Source organism: Rhineura floridana, chromosome 1, assembly GCF_030035675.1.
Source record: "Rhineura floridana isolate rRhiFlo1 chromosome 1, rRhiFlo1.hap2, whole genome shotgun sequence".
Lineage (NCBI taxonomy): Eukaryota > Metazoa > Chordata > Lepidosauria > Squamata > Rhineuridae > Rhineura > Rhineura floridana.
Genome location: NC_084480.1, coordinates 163,024,494 through 163,042,364, shown reverse-complemented (window position 1 = coordinate 163,042,364; position 17,871 = coordinate 163,024,494). Strand labels below are relative to the sequence as shown.

Sequence of the window (17,871 nt, the reverse complement as noted above, 5' to 3'; positions counted from 1 at the left end):
TGGACTGAAGGCACATAAGGCCAGCTCCCTGATGAAGCTAAGCAGGGTCAGGTCTGGTCAGTGCCTGGATGAGAGACCGCCTGGGAACCATATGTAAGCCGCCTTGGGTTTCATGAAAAGAAAGGCGGAGTATAAATGCCACGTCAGGTAAGAGGAACTAGGGAGAGATACGTAATATCTGTCTCTTGTTCTGGGCCTGCCCAACACCAGAAGATAGTGGGGGATGTGGGACTCCATGCTCTGACCTTCGGTTGTTGCCCAAAAAACATCTCTCATGCATGATATGATATTGGATGAGGGCGCGGATCTGGCATGTATTACGGAAATCTGGCTAGATGAGGCCGCAGCTCCCATTCTTGAGGCCATGTGTCCAGCTGGGTTTCTATATGCGCAGCAACTGAGGGTCAGGAGATGGGGAGGGGGAGTGGCGGTCATCTATCGGGGGTCCCTGATTCTCACCAGACCTCCTCTCCATGACACCAAGGTTGCGGATTGCATGTACTGGAGGTTGGGCCCAAAGGGCAGCTTAGGGATTCTGCTTGTGTACCGTCCACCCTGCTGCATGACGGACTCCCTGGCTGAGGTGCTGGAGGTGGTCTCAGATGTGCGGGCACAATCCCCGAATTTGGTGGTGCTGGGGGATTTCAACGTACATGCTGGGGCTGCCCTCACAGGGGCACCTCGGGATTTCATGGAAACCATGGCTTCCTGGGAACTGCGCCTTATGTCCATGGGGCCCACCATGTAGCTGGTCATGCACTTGATCTTGTATTTGCCTCAGGAGAGGAGGGGAGTGATCTGAAAATGGGGGTACATCTCTTACCCCCTTGTCATGGTCAGATCACTATTCGGTGAGAGTAGACCTTTCGATGCCACACACCCTCCGTGGGGGCAAAGGACCCATTAGGATGGTCCGCCCCAGGCATTTGATGGATCCAGATGGATTCCTGAATGAGCTTGGGGATTTTATGGAGCCTGCAGACAGGCACTCAGTCGACTCCCTGGTAAAGGAGTGGAATGAGGCAATCACCAGGGCATTAGACCAGGTGGTTCCGAAATGCCCTCTCCCCCTGAATAGGACTCAGACAGCACCATGGTATACTCCATGGCTGCGAATTCTGAGGCGGGAGGTGAGACGGCTAGAATGCCGGTGGCAGAAATCTCGCTCCGAGGACGATAGGACACGGGTTAGAGTGGCTGCATGTGGTGATAAGAGCAGCAAAGAAGGATTTCTATGCTGCCTCTATTGCATCCGCAGAGTGCTGTCCCAGGAGGCTGTTCCAAGCGGTCCGAAGCCTGGTCGGTCCAGTTGCTTCGGAACCGATGGGACATTCTAAAACCTCCTGTGATGAGTTTGCGAAGCACTTTGCGGATAAAATCGATCATCTAAAGAGTACGATTCCACACGCTGTGGATACAGTGAGTGAGCCAGAGTCGGCCAGTGGTTTTTTGGTGATGTGGGATTGGTTCCAGCTTCTTCCTTCTGATGAAGTGGACAAGGTGCTTGCAACCTTACGGCCAACCAGCTGCTTACTTGATCCCTGCCTATCGTGGTTCATCATGAACTGCAAGAATAGACTGGGCGAGGGGGTCAAGGCGGTGGTAAATGCGTCCTTGGAAGAGGGCGTGATGCTATCAGCTTTCAAGGAGGCAGTAATAAAACCAATTTTAAAGAAGCCCTTCTTGGATCCCCAAGATTTAAACAACTTCCGCCCAATCTCAAACTTACCATTCTTGGGCAAGGCAGTTGAGCGGGTGGTGGCGAAGCAGTTGCAAGCGCACTTGGAGGAAGCGGATTATCGATCCATTTCACTTGGGCTTCAGGCCTGGACATGGGACTGAAACAGCCTTGGTCGCCTTGGTGGATGATATGAGGAGGGTGTTGGATGGGGCGAATGCACCTTCCTTGTCCTCCTGGATCTCTCAGCAGCTTTTGATACCGTTGACCACGTTATCCTCCTGGACCGCCTGAAGAGGTTAGGCATAGGGGGCACTGTTCTGCAGTGGTTCCATTCCTTCCTCTCTGGTAGGTACCAGAGAGTGGCATTGGGGGATGAGGTTTCGGATCCTTGGTCTCTCACTTGTGGGGTGCCACAGGGTTCCATCCTCTCCCCGATGCTGTTCAACATCTATATAAAGCCGCTGGGGGCTATCATCAGAAGATTTGGGCTGCAGTATCACCAGTATGCAGATGACACGCAGCTCTATCTCTCATTCAAATCTTCACTGAGGTTGGCTGTAGAAACCCTGTCCCAGTGCCTGGAGTCGGTGAGTGGCTGGATGGGAAGGAATAAGCTGAAGCTGAACCTTGACAAAACCAAGGTACTGTTTGTGGGAGACAAGGGAAGGCTGGGGGATGTTGACCTGGTGCTCAATGGGGTACAATTGCCCCTGAAAGACCAGATCCGCAGCCTGGGGGTCATTCTTGACTCCCAGCTGTCAATGGAGGCTCAAGTCTCGGCTGTGAGCCGGGCGGCGCTGTATCAACTCCATCTGATACGGAGGCTGTGCCCCTACCTTCCCAATCATCTGCTCCCATCAGTGGTACATGACCTGGTCTCCTCTTGCCTTGACTACTGTAATGCACTCTATGTGGGGTTACCCTTGAAAACGGTCCAGAAGCTGCAAATGGTTCAGAACGCGGCGGTTTGCCTGATTAAAGGCAGCCGCCGGCGAGATCACGTAACTCCAGTGTTCAAAGAGTTGCACTGGCTACCAGTTGCTTACCGGGCCCAATTCAAGGTGTTGGTTTTGACCCTTAAATCCCTACACGGTTTTGGCCCAGTCTATCTAAAGGAGCGCCTCCAGCATCATCAGCTATGCCGCCTAACAAGATTGGCCTCAAAAGACCTTCTCTCTATCCCAGCAGTCAAAACAGCCAGACTGGTGAGGACTAGAGAGAGGGCTTTTTCAATTGTGGCCCCCACCCTGTGGAACTCCCTCGCAAATGATCTCCGCCATGCCCTTTCTATGATGAGTTTCTGCCGGGCCTTGAAGACCTGGCTCTTCAGGCAGGCCTTTGGGGTGGTTTAGATTTTACCATTATCGCTTTTAGATTTTAATGTTATTGTATTGGTGTGTCATTTTGTGTTATTTTGTTCATTTTGTACATCGCCCAGAGTGGCTGGATGGCTGGCCAGATGGGCGAGTAAGAAATCCAATAAATAAATAAATAAATAAATTAAAGCTTCATTTTGGGAAGGTTTAAATTAGACAAATAAACTGCTGTCTTAAACAGCCCAGGAAAATTTAGACTTATGCCATCATATGCTGCAGCATGTACACTTTTTCAAATTTCTGTTCAAAAATTATTTGAAAGATAAAATGTATAATATGCTATTTTTGCAAGTAATTAAATATAATTATAATATAATTGAAATTGTTTACTGTTTGTGCATGTCTACCAAGAACCTGCTGTGATCTTCAGTTCTAGATTTCCTGCTATATTATTGTAGAAAGGTAAACTTTCTGCTGCTGAAAGTTATACACTCACTCAACTTCTGATGTGGAGACAAGTTATGGAGTATGATATATATTTAAGCGAGTCTTGGAATGAGAAACCCTTTATTCATTTTCTATGCAACAATTGCAAGGATGTATAAAACTGTCATCCTTGAGAGGTGCTTTTGTACAAGCCCAGATTTTAGGGGACACCAGCTGTCTCTTCATCTACCATTATGGCTGCCTGCTTAATCCAGACAAAGTTCACTAACTGTGTCTATTTCTTTTATATCCTGACAGCTGCTACAGAAGCCCCTAGTTAAAAAGGTGGAATTTGAGCCTGACAAGATCAGCATCTACCTAGATCAGGTAAGGGCTACGCATATCTCTGTCAGGTTGACATAAAGCAGGGATATGGAGAAGGGATTCTGGGATATTTATTCAAGGTGATGCTCCATCCAGGATCGAGGGAAAGAGGGCATGGAACTACAGTTCTTGTTTGTAGGAAAAGTACCAGGGAGAAATCTTGTTTAGATGAAAGACCTTTCCTTATTTCCTCTTTTTTACTTAACATCTTGTTCTGGGGAACTCGAAAGCTTGCCTATCACATTGTGATACTGTAGTTGGTCCTAATAAAGAAATTATCCTACTTTTGTTTCTCTTTCTCTCTCTAATGGACCATCACAGCTACCTACTATTTTTGTCTCTTTTCTCTCTTCAGCTGGATAAAAATGTTCAAAGCTTTAGTTTGTCTGTGGACCAGGAAACAGAAGTGGTGGATCTAAAGCCAGCAACAGTAAAAGTCTATGATTATTACCATCCAGGTAAGCATCTCAGTGCTGGAATGGGTATCATTCATCACTATCTGCATTTATAGACCACCCTGTCTTTGCCCTCACAATATTGCCTGTCTCCAAATTCCTTGCTTTCTAACTGTATGCTCCCCAAAGACGTCTATAGGGGACTTTCAGTACTCCTTTATTTCAATTCTATGTCTTTCTTCATGTTGAGTGTGTGTATAGGTGAATTCATGGTAATTTCACACTGTTTATCCAAACCATGTTTTGACATGTACATCCACATCTGTCAGTATCTGGCACTGATAAAATGTCTCCTAAAAGTAGTTTCATCTGTGAATTTTGAGTGGCAACTTAATGCTCATATAGACACATAGAGATATGCACGAAAGTGGAGTTTGGTCAGCAGTCCCTGTCACAAGCGTAGTGAAAGAAGTTATGGCTTCGATACAGTAAGTAAATGCCTGAATCCACTCACCTCTTTATCTCCTTGACTCTACAGAATAAAAATATCAATGCTGTATTTTTTGCAAGGATCACTTCAGTTCAGGCTGTCTCACTTTTTTTAAAAAAGAAGGCCCAGTAGAATAAAAAGTATATATATATATTTAAAAAGGCCCTAAGGAAACATTGCTTGTAACATTCTTGTACTTCCCTTACTTAAATACTTCCAGGGCAGTTTACAATAAGCTATAAACAATTCACTAATAGGCAAAAAACCTTGCAGTTTAAGAATGTACCTATTGCCCACAGATATTTCTATCAAACTTTAAACAGCAGGAAAATTGGGCAGCTATGGAAAATGCACCAGGGAAGCAGGAGACCTGACCTCCTCTCTGAGATATTGGACTGCCCTACAAATTTGATGTTAAATGAGTATATCAATCGCTTTATTGCTTGGCCATAGTTACCAAATTCTTGCAAGCTACACAGCAAGTGGATTGGACTGTGAAAGACCAACCGAAATTGTGTTTGCATTTTGACAATTTTGTAGGGCAGTACAATATCTCAGAGAGGAGTTCAGGTCTCCTGCTCCCATGGTACATTCACTATAGCTGCCCAATTTCCCTGCTTTTTAAAGTTTGGTAGAAATATCTGTGGGCTATAGGTACATTCCTAAACTGCAAGGTTTTTTTGCCTATTAGTGAATTTCCCTGCTTTTTAATCCGGGAGGTAAGAAATGGGATCTTGTGCAAGTTTGCTGAGAATGGATTGATCATTTGCATACTTATTGAGTTCAGTGGGATTTAGTTCCCTGCAATCATGCTTAGGATAGGTGAATGACCACAGGGGATGGGGAGGGGAGGAGGAGGAGGGAAGGGAGAAAAAGGGGAGGGGAGGACTGGTATGGGAGCAGGCAGGAGGGGAAGGGGATGAGAAGGACAGTTTTCATCATTTGCATGTTTATTGAATTCAGTGTGATTTACTCCCGTGCAATTATGCTTAGGATAGGTAAAATTGACTGGGGGGAGGGAGGGAGGGCTGGAGTGGGCAGGGGAGGAGGAAGAAGGAAGAGGGGGGAGGAGGAAGGGAGATGAGAGGGGACTGAGGGGGAAAGCAGGTCTGATCATTTGCATGCTTATTGAGTTCAATGGGATTTACTCCTATGCAATCATGGTTAGGATAGGAAAAACTGACCATGGGGAGGAGGGGGAAGAAGAGTATTGGAAGGGGATGGGGATGGGGAGGGAGGGGCAAAGGAAGGGGGAGGGAATGGGCAAGAGGGAGGGGATAGGGGAGGAGAAGGGAGGTTGGGTTTGATCATTTGCATACGTTTTGAGTTCAGTGGGATTTATTTATGTGCAATCATGTTTGAAAATGGAAACGGACTGCCTTCAAGTCGATCCCGACTTATGGCGACCCTATGAATAGGCTTTTCATGGTAAATGGTATTCAGAGGGAGGGGAGGGGTTGGGGGAGGAGATTGGGTGGGTGGGCACTGGGCAGAGGGGAAGCCCCTTTCCTTTCCAAAAGGAAAACATTGTGAACAGTATCGCTGCTTTTCAGCGTTTCCCCCACCTTTTTATTCTACAGCAGGCACATGTAGCCTCCCAGCCAACTTTAAACCAAAGCTGTCCTTGGCCACATCCACACCAGGCCTTTATTTTGCTTTGGACAGTCATGGCTTCTCTCAAAAAATCCTGGGAAGTGTAACTAGTGAAGGGTGCTGAGAGTTGCTAGGAGATGCCCTGTTTCCCTCACAGACCTTCAATCAGAGTGGCTGACTGTTAAACCAGTCTGGCCACTGGAGCTCTGTCAGTGGAATAGGAGTTTCCTCTCAGCACCCTTCACAAACTACATTTCCCAGGATTCTCTGAGGGAAGCCATGACTGGTCAAGTGAAATCAAAGTCTAGTGTGGGTGTGGTCCCCTGATTAGGCAAGCCCAGCAGCTGTGAGTCTGGCTTTTAGAACACTGACATTTGGTTCTTACTGAGCATGCCCCACGTTATCATAGGCTTCCAGCCAAAATTTCTTAAATTAATTAAAAATAAGCCAGGCATTTTTTTTAACTTTTAAACTGCAGAAGTTGAAGGTCAGAGTATGGGGCAAGGTCAGTATTAGGATTACAGGTACTCTGTGAACAGGGCTGATTTTTAATGAATTTCAACAGGTTATGAGAACTCAGAGAAAAAAGTCCAAAAGGGCTCTGAGGTTTTTTCTCTGTTCTTAGACTTTGAACTCTCGATTCTCTTTGACTGTTTTGTGTATCACCATGAAAATTGAGAGTGTTTCTGAATTCAGAACTATAAGTTTTATGGTTTTGTTTTGAAATTAGCTTATGGGAAGGATCAGAATGGCATGGGGGTATTTTCAGTTTAACATTGTGGAATGGGAAAAATCCACGGTGGCTACAGTAAACAGCCATTCTCGTGGCTGTATAATAAACAGCAATAATCGGTAAAAGAGTTGAACAACAGTAAAGAGGAGCTCTAAAACACAAACCCAGCAGAAAGGAAAATACATTAGAGATTAGTAGCCTGGGAAAATAAGATATCTGCTTGGCACTGAAAAGTGTTAAGCTATTACTGCAGGCACCAAGTGAGCCTGCCTGGGGAGGGAGTTTCACAAGTCTACTTTGCGCTATAAATATAGGGAGAAATAATCCCATTTTAGAATGGCTAATGTCTACAGTTTCTAAGATTATTCAACAAGTAAGTTGAGCAAGTTGTGGCTGCCAGATGCTGCTGGGCTCCAAGCTGGCTGGGGCTGATGGGAGCTGGACAATGGTCAGGCATGATGGGAGTTGTAATCCAGACATTTTTAGAGGATCCCCCCCCATATCCCCCCCCCAGTTCTACAGAAATGCTAATGGGGCTTGGAGAGAAGATGGTGTTGGGGCTTCCTGTTCATCTCATCATCTGTTCTCTCACACACACAGAAGACAAAGCGGATGCTGAATATGACGCTCCCTGCAGCACAGGTAAGGATGGAATAGGGCTACTCTTGGGCACATTTCAGAAAGCAGAGGAAAGTCACAGCAGTTCTGAACTGCCATGGATGAACTCAGGTGGTGTCACTTATACTTTATTTGCTCAGGAGCTACTCTTCCTTATAACGTAATGAGAACCATCTGTTGGATGAACTGTTATAATGAGGAAAAAACACTTTGAGCAAGTGATTAACATATTATTCCTTTTGATTTAAGTAAGTGGTGAGAAACCTTCAGCTCATGGGCCAAATTAGGCCACGGGCATCCCCATTTGGCCGCTGAGGTCATTTTGGCCAAGCTACACCCATTTGCCCTACACCTGATGTCATGTATAATGTCAGGTGTTGGGTAGGTAAAGATTTGGCTCACCAAAAGAGGGTTTGCAGGCACCACCCATCAGAGCTGATTGACAGTGTCTGCAAAGCCCTGTGCAAAGCACTATGTATAGGACCCCACAAATTCCAATAATAAGCTGGTGGCTGGGGCTTGTGAAGTCCATTGCACAGCACTGCACAAGCTACGATGGTCAGCTGATCATTGACTCTTTGTGTCACCTGATATCATTGTGATATCAGGAGATTGCCAGGTTGGTCTCCCTGTCTCTCTGTCCAATTTGGCCCAGTGATGGTGGGGGGAGATAAATTATCTGGCCCAGCAAACGGATCCAATTCCTCACTGGATTTAAATAATCTCTTCTGACACTTCATGGAAGGAAATTCTTAACTGGTAGAACGCTCTTGAAAATGGGTGGGGAACTTTTTTGGGCCCATGGGCCAACTTTAACAGGTGGGCAGGACAACCATCCGGTAGTCACATGGCATTATGACACCACGTGATTGACAGATGGGTTGTCCCATCCAGCTAGAAATTCCCTTGTGGTTGGGAGCCCCAGTGCGAGGGCTGTTGCCAGCCCTATGCTTGGCACTGTGGGACGCACCAAGGACAGGGCTGGCAAAGCACTTCTCCCTTCCACCCATCAGCTGAGGGTGTGTCTTGCTCCAGGAGCATTTTTCAGGTATCTGTTGTATGAAGAAGTCCCTCATACAGCCAATTCCTTCAAAAAGCAGGTTTCTTTCTCCCATGCTGATTGTGGAGTGGGGAGAGAAAAAAAGTCTGCCTTTTGCAGGCACCGGCTGCACAAGGACTTCTCCTGCAAAATGTCCCTGGAGTGAGGCAAATCCTCAGCTGATGGCCGGAGGAGCTAACCTTGCTCCAAGTAAAGGAACAATCAGAGCTCATTTTAAGTGTGCAATTATTCATTTTAAACCGTGTCTGTACATCACGTATGACATCAGGTGTGGGGCAGGTAGGCATGGCTTGAAGAAAATGGCCTCATGGGCTAAAGAGGGACCCCTGGCAGGCCAAGTTTGACCCATGGGCAGAGGTTCCCGACACCTGCTTGAGAACAACCATAGACTGCATAGACTTCAAATAATTGAAGCGGGTGTAGCAATATCCCACATAGAGCCAATCTTGTCACCATTTCATATCTCATGTGGATAAATAAAAGTGTGTATGTGTGTGTGACTGGTTCAAATGAACAATTGTGATTAGAACAGTATGTGTTATAGACCAAGAACCATTTCAGATGTGACAATAAAGGTTACAAAGAGGGTGTAAACACTGAGGGCAGCCATTGTTTTTCCATACAGTTCCTCCTAGGAGCAATGGAATGTCAACAAGTCTTATTGCTCCCAGAGGGACTTGCTGTCTGTGCATCATCAAACTATGAGTAACTGGCCCAAGGCAGGAAGTGAGCAAAAACAATGAGGCATTTTAAGGTACAAAATGTGAAGAGCACAACTGCTGGTGTTCCAGGGGACCAGCCATGCTGGGAACAAGACTTTCTTTTTGAGATCAGCCGCCTGGACTTGGGCTTGATTGTGGAAGTCTGGAACAAAGGGCTGATCTGGGACACCATGGTTGGGATGGCGTGGACTGAGCTGAAGGCCATCAGGCAGTCAGATGAGGAAAGCCCTGGGGTGTGGGCTACACTGGAAGCAGAGGTCTTGATGAAGGGCCATGAGGTCTGTGGCACCAAAAACAGAACACCTCATAAGATTTTGTTAGATACAAGATTTGAGTTATCTTTTGGTGAATGTAACCAGCCAGTTGCAGCACCCCCGAATCCTCTGTGAAGTTCAAAGACTCATTTTTTCTTTGTTCTCCAATGCTGGTGGCCCTGATGCTGTATGGGTCCATTTTTAGTAGTGGTTTCCTCTCAATAGTTAATTCCAATTAAAACAGGCTTAAGATATTGTATACGTGCTTTTATTGTAATATTCATGTGAATTTTTAGATATACTTTATAATTGTTATATTCTTTGTTTTGTATATGATTCACTTTGGTTTCATGTTATGTATATTGTTTAGAGATGTATTGCTCAATTATGTTACTTAAAATGTAGATTGTTTTTCTTATTATTAGCAATAATATTGAATGTAAAACTTATATTGATTTTTGTTGAAATGTAAACCACTTTGAGATTTTTTGAAATATAAAGTGGTATACAAGTTAAATAAATAAATAAATAAATAAATAAATAAATAAAATGTGCGCTAGCTTGGGCATGCTGTTTTAAAAGTTTTAATGGGGGAAAAATGGGGTGGAGGCAGTGTCCACCGCATAAGTACTTTCAACTGTATTTTTAAATGTGTATTTCCAGACAGATTTGAAAGAAATTTCTATCAATCTGTTTGATGTTTTTAAAGATGTTTTGATTTTAAGATGTTTTAAAGATGTTTTAGTGTTTTTGTTTGTACCTGGGCTCCTTCTGGGAGACGGGATGGGTTATAAATTTAAAATAATAATAATAAAATAATCTATCTGCAAATGGGATGGGATGGACTTTGTCCCAACCCCTCTGAGAACTGGGATGGGCAGACTTTAATGTGACTCTCCATCCCTAATCCAGACACCAGTATTTATTGGGATTTCCATAAAGTGGTTCATTCAAGGTTGACACCAAAACCAATTGACTGCAAGCACTTCAAAATATTTTCCCCAATCTTACTCTGGCGTCCTTTTGACCAATTAGAATCCATCAGTTACATAGCTGCTGCTTTTCTGTTCTGAAAAAGAGGACCTTAGCGAACACACCTCTTCTGGGCAGGCAGAAGCAGGCAGGCTGTTCTGATTTGTTTTTAAATCAGCAATAGGAAACTATGATGATGAAGTTTGGTTTCAGTGTTGTACTGGATGAAAAATACAACAGCACAGCACAGAAAAGTTCTCCATTTCCCTCAACCTCACTATTTCTGTCCCTTCCTATCCCCTTTCTTTGCTTTTTCTTCTCCCTCCCACTCCTTAGCTACTATTTCTGCTCTCTCTAGTCATGCCTCCACTGTTTCTCTGGCTTTCCCCCTCAGCCTCTATTTCTGCACCCTCACAGCTATTAGCCTTGCTCTCTTTCTTCCCTCTTGCAATCCCTTGCCTCACTATTCCCCATCCATCCTTTAACCTCTCTGTTTCTTTCCCCTTCCAGACCCTAGCATTGTTCTTTCTCTCTTCCTCCCCTTAAATGCTGTCTGCACCAAGGATGCTCTGCCTGTTTGGACCTCTGGCTCCCTCTTCTCTTAGGGCTCATCCAGACGACTGTAAAATGTGGGACACGCCCGCTATGTGTGTTCATTATTTTTCGGTCGTCCAAATGACGTCTCGCACTGTTACGCATTTTCGCGGGTTAAATCCGCTCCTTGCAATACCGGCAAAAATTTGCTGTTTAAAATCGGGAATCATCCGCTGTGCCTTCAGGAGTTAGGATGCAATACCACGGACTTTACAGCTGATGGGCGGTTCTTGGGCGTTTCCTCTTGCCCCTTCTCCTCATTCCAGCCAATCACGTATCTGCACTTTTGCGCATGTGTGAGAATAAGCCCAGGAAAATTGAACCAATCATCGCAATGGTGGGGTGTTGGGGGGGGGTGTCTGCAACTATTGTGCAGATGCATTTTATTTTTTGCCAGCCTGCAAACAGGGTGGCCACTCTGGGTGAGATCTGCAATGCACAGCAAGCGACAAAGGGGGAGATGGTCGGTTTCAGCCTGCCTCTGAAAGCCTTCTCAATTTCATTCTACTTGCTGGGATTTTTGCTTCAAATCAGAAAAGCATACATTCGTTTAAGTGTAATATTGCAAATACAAACAAGAAAAGGGCTTCTGGTCGGTTTCAAGCCTGTTCATTCTCCCTGGGAAGGAAAGGGAGAAGGAGGGGTGGTGGTGGCACGTTTCTTGCTTTTTTGGAGAAATAAGTGCAATTGCCAGCATGTGTATCTCCTTAAATATCAATAAAGGCAGAAAAGCATACATTCATTTAAGCATAATAACGCAAATACAAACAAGGCAGGCATGAAACCAACCAGCAGCCTTTCCTTCCCAGGCGAGAACTCCTTTACAGCCATATTGTGCTTCCTTGCAAAGGGGGAGCGGAGCATACATCATTTTTTTGCTGACCAATTGGTTGACAGGGGGAGGTTTTAGAGGCGGAGCTTGGAAAAAGCAAAAAGAATGTAGGAGTCTTTTTTTTTAATTGGGAAAGAGCGAACTAAAAGGCAAAGTGAGGACTATCAGATGACAAACCGAATATGGAAACCGTGGATTATCCTGCTCCGTTTGGATAAGCCCTTAGTTGCTTAGCCTTCTGCCCTGTACCCTACTGCCCCAGTGTACAGCTGCTGCCACTGCATGAAGCAGCTCCAGTCTTCATTCTAGCCTGCAGCCAAAGCATTGCATAACTGGATTTGCTCACTGTCATCCCGTGCATCTCCCAATTCTCGCCTGTACCTGCTGTTCCTTATCCCTCTGTTCTTCACTGTTTCCTTCAGTAAGTTGATATTATCATTTTTATTATTATTATTTATTTTATTTGTATCCCACCCTTCCTCCCAGCAGGAATTGTTCCCCTTTCTCTGAATATCCATACAATGCATTCACTATCTCCCAGTGTTGCAGTGGCCTGGACCCACAAAAGCTCAAGATATAGTGTCTTATTTTGTTTGTATTTCTTCCCACAGAGAGCACAAAGAAAGACCACCACTAGTTCTGCATCCAAGAAAAGAACCACACCCATGTGAACAATCATATTGCTGGAGAAGATCCCCCATCTTAGATTATTGTTTTGTGACTGCTTTTTTGGGTCATGTACAGACTGTGGCTTAAGATCTCTGTGTGTAAACAGAAAGCACTTCTGCATGTGCATAGGGAAGTCACTGATTTCCCCCTTGTGCATGCAGTTCTCTTATCTCCCAAAATGCTGCATGGCATATTACGCCGGAGAGGGTCTGCCAACCCTCTGAAGTAGCTTTTTGGCGAGTGTAAGAAGCTGCAGTCAAGGGGAAAAACTGGTAGCTTTCCACATGTGCACAGAGGTGCTTTCTGCTCATGCACAAGTGGACAATGAAGTGCTATTGTTGGCATTGCCCATAGTACACATGTGCATATTTTGGGATGGGTATTCTAAAAGCAGCTGGTAGAAGCAAGTGACAGTACACATGTAGAGATGTGAAGGCTTGGGAGAGGGATCTGGACAATTAGGGGACCCCCTTCCATTCCTATTGACCTAAAATAGAATTTTGGGGGAAGGGGGAATCTTATGAAATATTTTCTCTTTCAGAAAGATGAGTGCAATACGCTTTAAAGCAATGTCTTCAGAATCAATTCATACTGGTGATTGAGATGTAGTAGTAATGATAGCATTGCTCTGCTGCATTTGCCTAGATCTCTACACAAGGAAACATAGGGCGTTCAAATATTGTGGCATACACAACAAATACTAGTCTAGTCTAGGGGTTTTCCATGCACATTGCTCCTAACATTGGATGGCAACGTGGCCTTTCTCCAACATAACTTCTGGCACCTCTTCCTTGTCACTTGCCTCAGACTCTTCCACCATTTGTATCAGATGGAAGAATGGAGTGCTTGAAAACAGACATAAGCAATCAGAGAACAAAATATGTGAAAAGAATGAAAAGTTTGTTAATTTCTGCAAACCTTCAATTTTCTGAAGTCCATGAAACTTAAAGTTGGAATAAGAAGCTATGGAACTTTAAGACACTGATTCTGTCGGTGGGGACTTGATATATTATCTAGTTGCAAGAACCAGGGTACAAAAAGAATAAATATGGGTTCAAAGTAACATTGTCATATAGTCACTATTGTGCATAATGAAGATATAATATTGAAGAGTTCAATGATCTAAAGTTTAAGTAAATATCCAAATGTACTGCTACTGAATTACTTTACAAGGATAATTATTTTCTGAAATAAAGAGTTTCTGCTCTTTCTGCATGATAATGCTAAAGTCTGTATTCTGTTTCTAAGCCCAGGTAAACATTCCCTTTTACATGGTTTTAGCTTTCTTCAGTGGTAAACATTTTGGTGTATTTAAGGTGCAATTCTATAACTGAGATATGTTGGCTGAGGGGTTATAGAATATGGTGGAAGCCCCCCTATACTGGTGCAATGCCAGGTATACCACTGCCACAAGATACACCAGTACAACTGCTTAGATGTGCTGGTGGAACACAACACATCTGCTATGCCAGTGAAGATGCCAAAACAGGGCAGAGTCAGGAACATCTCGGGGGAGAAGAAAAGCCATCCCTCTATCTCTTCAGACCACAGCCATGAAAAACCATTCAATGGAGAGGGGGAAATTACAAATCACCACTCCCATAATGAAGATTGCCCTGCCCACGTCACCATGACTCCAGTCCCAACAGGAAGAGGTCTTAGAACACAGCACCAAGTGCTCATTCTTTAAATTGAAGCTGTATCATCACAAATTGAAAGGTTTTTTTAAAAGTTGAGACAAATCAGTATTTCAAATAGAGTAGTTGTCTCTACCATCCAGAAGGGTCCTGTTAACCCAGCTGTGACATAGCAGCCATGGGATGATGCACCAACAGCCAGCCACAGAGCTCCAGGCACCCATGTCAATGGGATGGGCACCAGCCAGCTATTTAAGGCTGAGAGCCCACTTGCCAGGAACAATTGGAAGGCAACTCAGCATCTGCCCATCCGTTCGTAATTAGCTGCAGAATTAGCTGACTTCAGAGGATAGGTAGGAATTCCTCCCCCAACCTGCATTTTCACCACTCTGCACTGACCTTCCCAGGGAGTGGTATTAATGGAGGGTGGCCACAAAAGGGCATGAACAATGGGAACAGAGAAATATCAGCAGACTGGTGAGCATCCAGAGGCATCAAGCATGTTGAAGAGGGTGTCATGCAGAGCAAAACCTGACACTGCTCGTCACTGTAAAAATCCACTAGATCCATTCAAAGCTTGCGTAGTGTAAGTTTAATGTTGTAACCCCAGGTCATAACACAGCAAATCAGAACATACACAAAAACATCAATAAATCATATGTCCAGTAGAATTTTAAAGCATTAAAACATATGTTCAAACATAAGATAAAATAAAACTGAGTTCAAAATGTCAAATAGTAGTTATAACACTAATAAAAGTGGTCCAGATTCTAGGGCAAGTCTAAAACTATAATTTTGTCAGACATCTAGCAGGATTTGCAAATACAGATCTCTTTCTGGTTTTAAAAGATAAAAGTAAAAATGGCCACTTGGTAGCTAACATAAGGAAATGCATTCTGCTTCTGAGCCATATTCTGCTTCTGGCCACAGCATGGAGAACTTCATCAGGAGAGCTTTAAACTGAATCCCAAGGGGGAGAGAGACGTAAACTTGGAGGTAACAATGCAGGCTTGTGCACAGTAAGAGGAACTGAGGTAATGGTTCTAATGGGGCCCAGCAATAGTCTTCATCAAAATGTAGGAAGGCAGCCAGCCGCAAATCACATGGTCTTTGATGTCTGCATACTAATACCCAGAGTATGGGAAACAAACAACGAACTTGAACTCATAATGAAAAAATGAAACGGACTGCCTTCAAGTCAATCCCGACTTATGGTGACCCTATGAACAGGGTTTTCACTGTAAGCAGTATTTGGAGGTGGCTTACCATTGCCTTCCTCTGAGGCTGAGAGGCAGTGACTGGCCCAAGGTCACCCAGTGAGCTTCATGGCTGTGTGGGGATTTGAACCCTGGTCTCCCAGGTTGTAGTCCAGCACCTTAACCACTACACCACACTGGCTCTCTGATACAGGAGAGTAAATATGACTTGATAGGTATAACTGGAATACAGGAATTGAAGGATATAACTTGCTGAAAAAGAACAGACAGAATAGAAAGAGAGGCAGAGTTGCACTATATGTTAAAAATATATATCCCTGCACAGCAATACAGGAGGATGAGCTTGGTAGCTCCATTGTTAGTATCTGGATTAAAATAAATGGGGCAAGGAATAAAAGGTAGTTGGAGTCTACTACTGACCACCCAATCAAGAAGACGAGGATGAAACTTTTGAACAGCAAAGTGCCAATGTTTTGAGGAGGCATGATTTAGTAGTAATGGGGGACTTCAATTACCTTGATATCTGTTGGATGAATTTTTTTGCCAAACACGGCCCCTCCAAAAAATTCCTGATTTGTGTTGGAGATAACTTTCTCCTACAGAAAGTGGAGGAAGCAACTAGAGGATCAGCTATCCTGGACTTAATTCTAACCAATAGAGATGACTTGGTGGATGAAGTGGCAGTTATGGGAACTCTGGGGGAAAGTGACCACGCTATACTTGAGTTCTTGATTTTAAAGGAAGCAAAAGCTGAGGGTAGCCATACGTGAACCCTGGACTTCAGGAAAGCTGATTTTAATAAATTCAGAACAATGGTAAGGAAAGGTCTGCGGCAAGTGACCCTAATGAGAAAAGGAGTCCAAGATGGGTGGGAGTTTCTAAAAAAGGAAATTCTAAAGGCATAATGGCAAAAAATTCCATGAAGGAAAAAAGGGGGGAGATGCTTAGAGATGACATGAAAACCAAAAAGGGCACATACAGGAAGTGGAAGGAAGGCCAGGCCGCAGAGGAAGAGTACAGGCAGGTATCACGGAATTGCAGGGATGGCGTCAGGAAGGCTAAAGCTGAGAATGAGCTGAGGTTAGTGAGAAATGCCATAAGCAACAAAAAAGCTTTCTTCATGACAGTACATCCATAGCAACAGACAAAGAAAAGAAATGGTGATACAGCGATTCAATGAGGAAAGCAGAATGATAACAGATGACAAAGAAAAGGCAGATGTTCCTACTCTGGCTCAGTCTTCTCCCAAAAGAGCATCTATGACCCTCCTGCTAAACGTGAAGTTGAAGGGGCAGGATTGCAGCTTGAAATTGATAGACAACAGGAATACCTAATCACTTTGAATGAGTTCAAATCTTCAGGGCCTGACGAACTGCATTCTAGAGTATTGAAGGAACTGGCTGAAGATCTTGGTGAAATCGTGGAGGATGGGTGAAGTGCCGGATGACTGGAGGAGGGCTAATGTCCTTATCTTCAAAAAGAGCAAAAAGGAGAAACCTGGGAACTACAGACCAGTCAGCCTGACCTTGATCCCTGGGAAAATTCTGGAGCAAATTATGACGCAGTCAATCTGTAAGCACCTTGAAAACAATGCAGTGATTACTAGAAGCCAACATGGATTTATCAAGAACAAATCCTGCTAGACTAATCTTACCTAATTTCTTGATCGGGAATGCTGTGGATATAATATATCTCTACTTCAGCAGAGCTTTTGACGAAGTGCCCCATGATATTCTGATTAGCATGCTAGCTAAATGTGGGCTGGATGGAACAACTATTGGGTGGATCCACAGTTAGCTACAGAATCGTACTCAAAGAGTGGTTATCAATGATCCCTCCATAAACTGGGGGGGGGGGGAGATGGCAGACTGATAGGAAGACGCCACTTCAGCCGCTCTCCAGACTATTCTCTTTCAGTGCTCTTCAAACTGCAGCTGCAGCCTCACTATTTTTCACTTGGCATGTTGATTTACTAACTTCAACACCAATCATTGTTTCTTGGCCTTCGTTTTGGCTGTCCTTGAGCGTGTGGAGGACTGTTTTTCTGTTCTGCTCAGCGTCCATCTCCTAATTCTCACCTATCTGGGACTACTGCAGATGAAGAGTAAGCAATTTTTACAACTTATAACTTGCCGCACTTTCTCCCACTCACGGCGTGCCTGTTGGGCTGTCAGAGCTCCCCCCCCAAAAAATAGAATAAACAAGGAATTATTCTGCTTTAACCCTGCTCTTTTGCTTCTCCTGGACAATAGCAGCTGTAATTTCAGCTCTTTTTTTC

General features: G+C 44.3%; 1 protein-coding gene across 5 annotated transcripts in view; it reads left to right on the top strand.

Moving 5' to 3' along the window:
- The window catches only part of LOC133363794 (alpha-2-macroglobulin-like protein 1), a 178,864-nt gene extending 164,904 nt beyond the window's left edge, over positions 1-13,960 (top strand). For 3 of the 5 annotated variants that reach the window (XM_061583281.1, XM_061583261.1, XM_061583300.1), the window contains 4 exons: positions 3,742-3,810; positions 4,163-4,265; positions 7,619-7,660; positions 12,682-13,960. In XM_061583281.1, coding sequence (XP_061439265.1) covers positions 3,742-3,810; positions 4,163-4,265; positions 7,619-7,660; positions 12,682-12,707 — 240 coding nt within the window. In that variant the 3' untranslated portion in view covers positions 12,708-13,960. Of the gene's footprint in view, positions 1-3,741; positions 3,811-4,162; positions 4,266-7,532; positions 7,661-12,681 lie in introns of those variants that run through there. The other 2 variants (XM_061583270.1, XM_061583290.1) reach the window with 2 other exon arrangements.
- Positions 13,961-17,871: the final 3,911 nt, after the last annotated feature.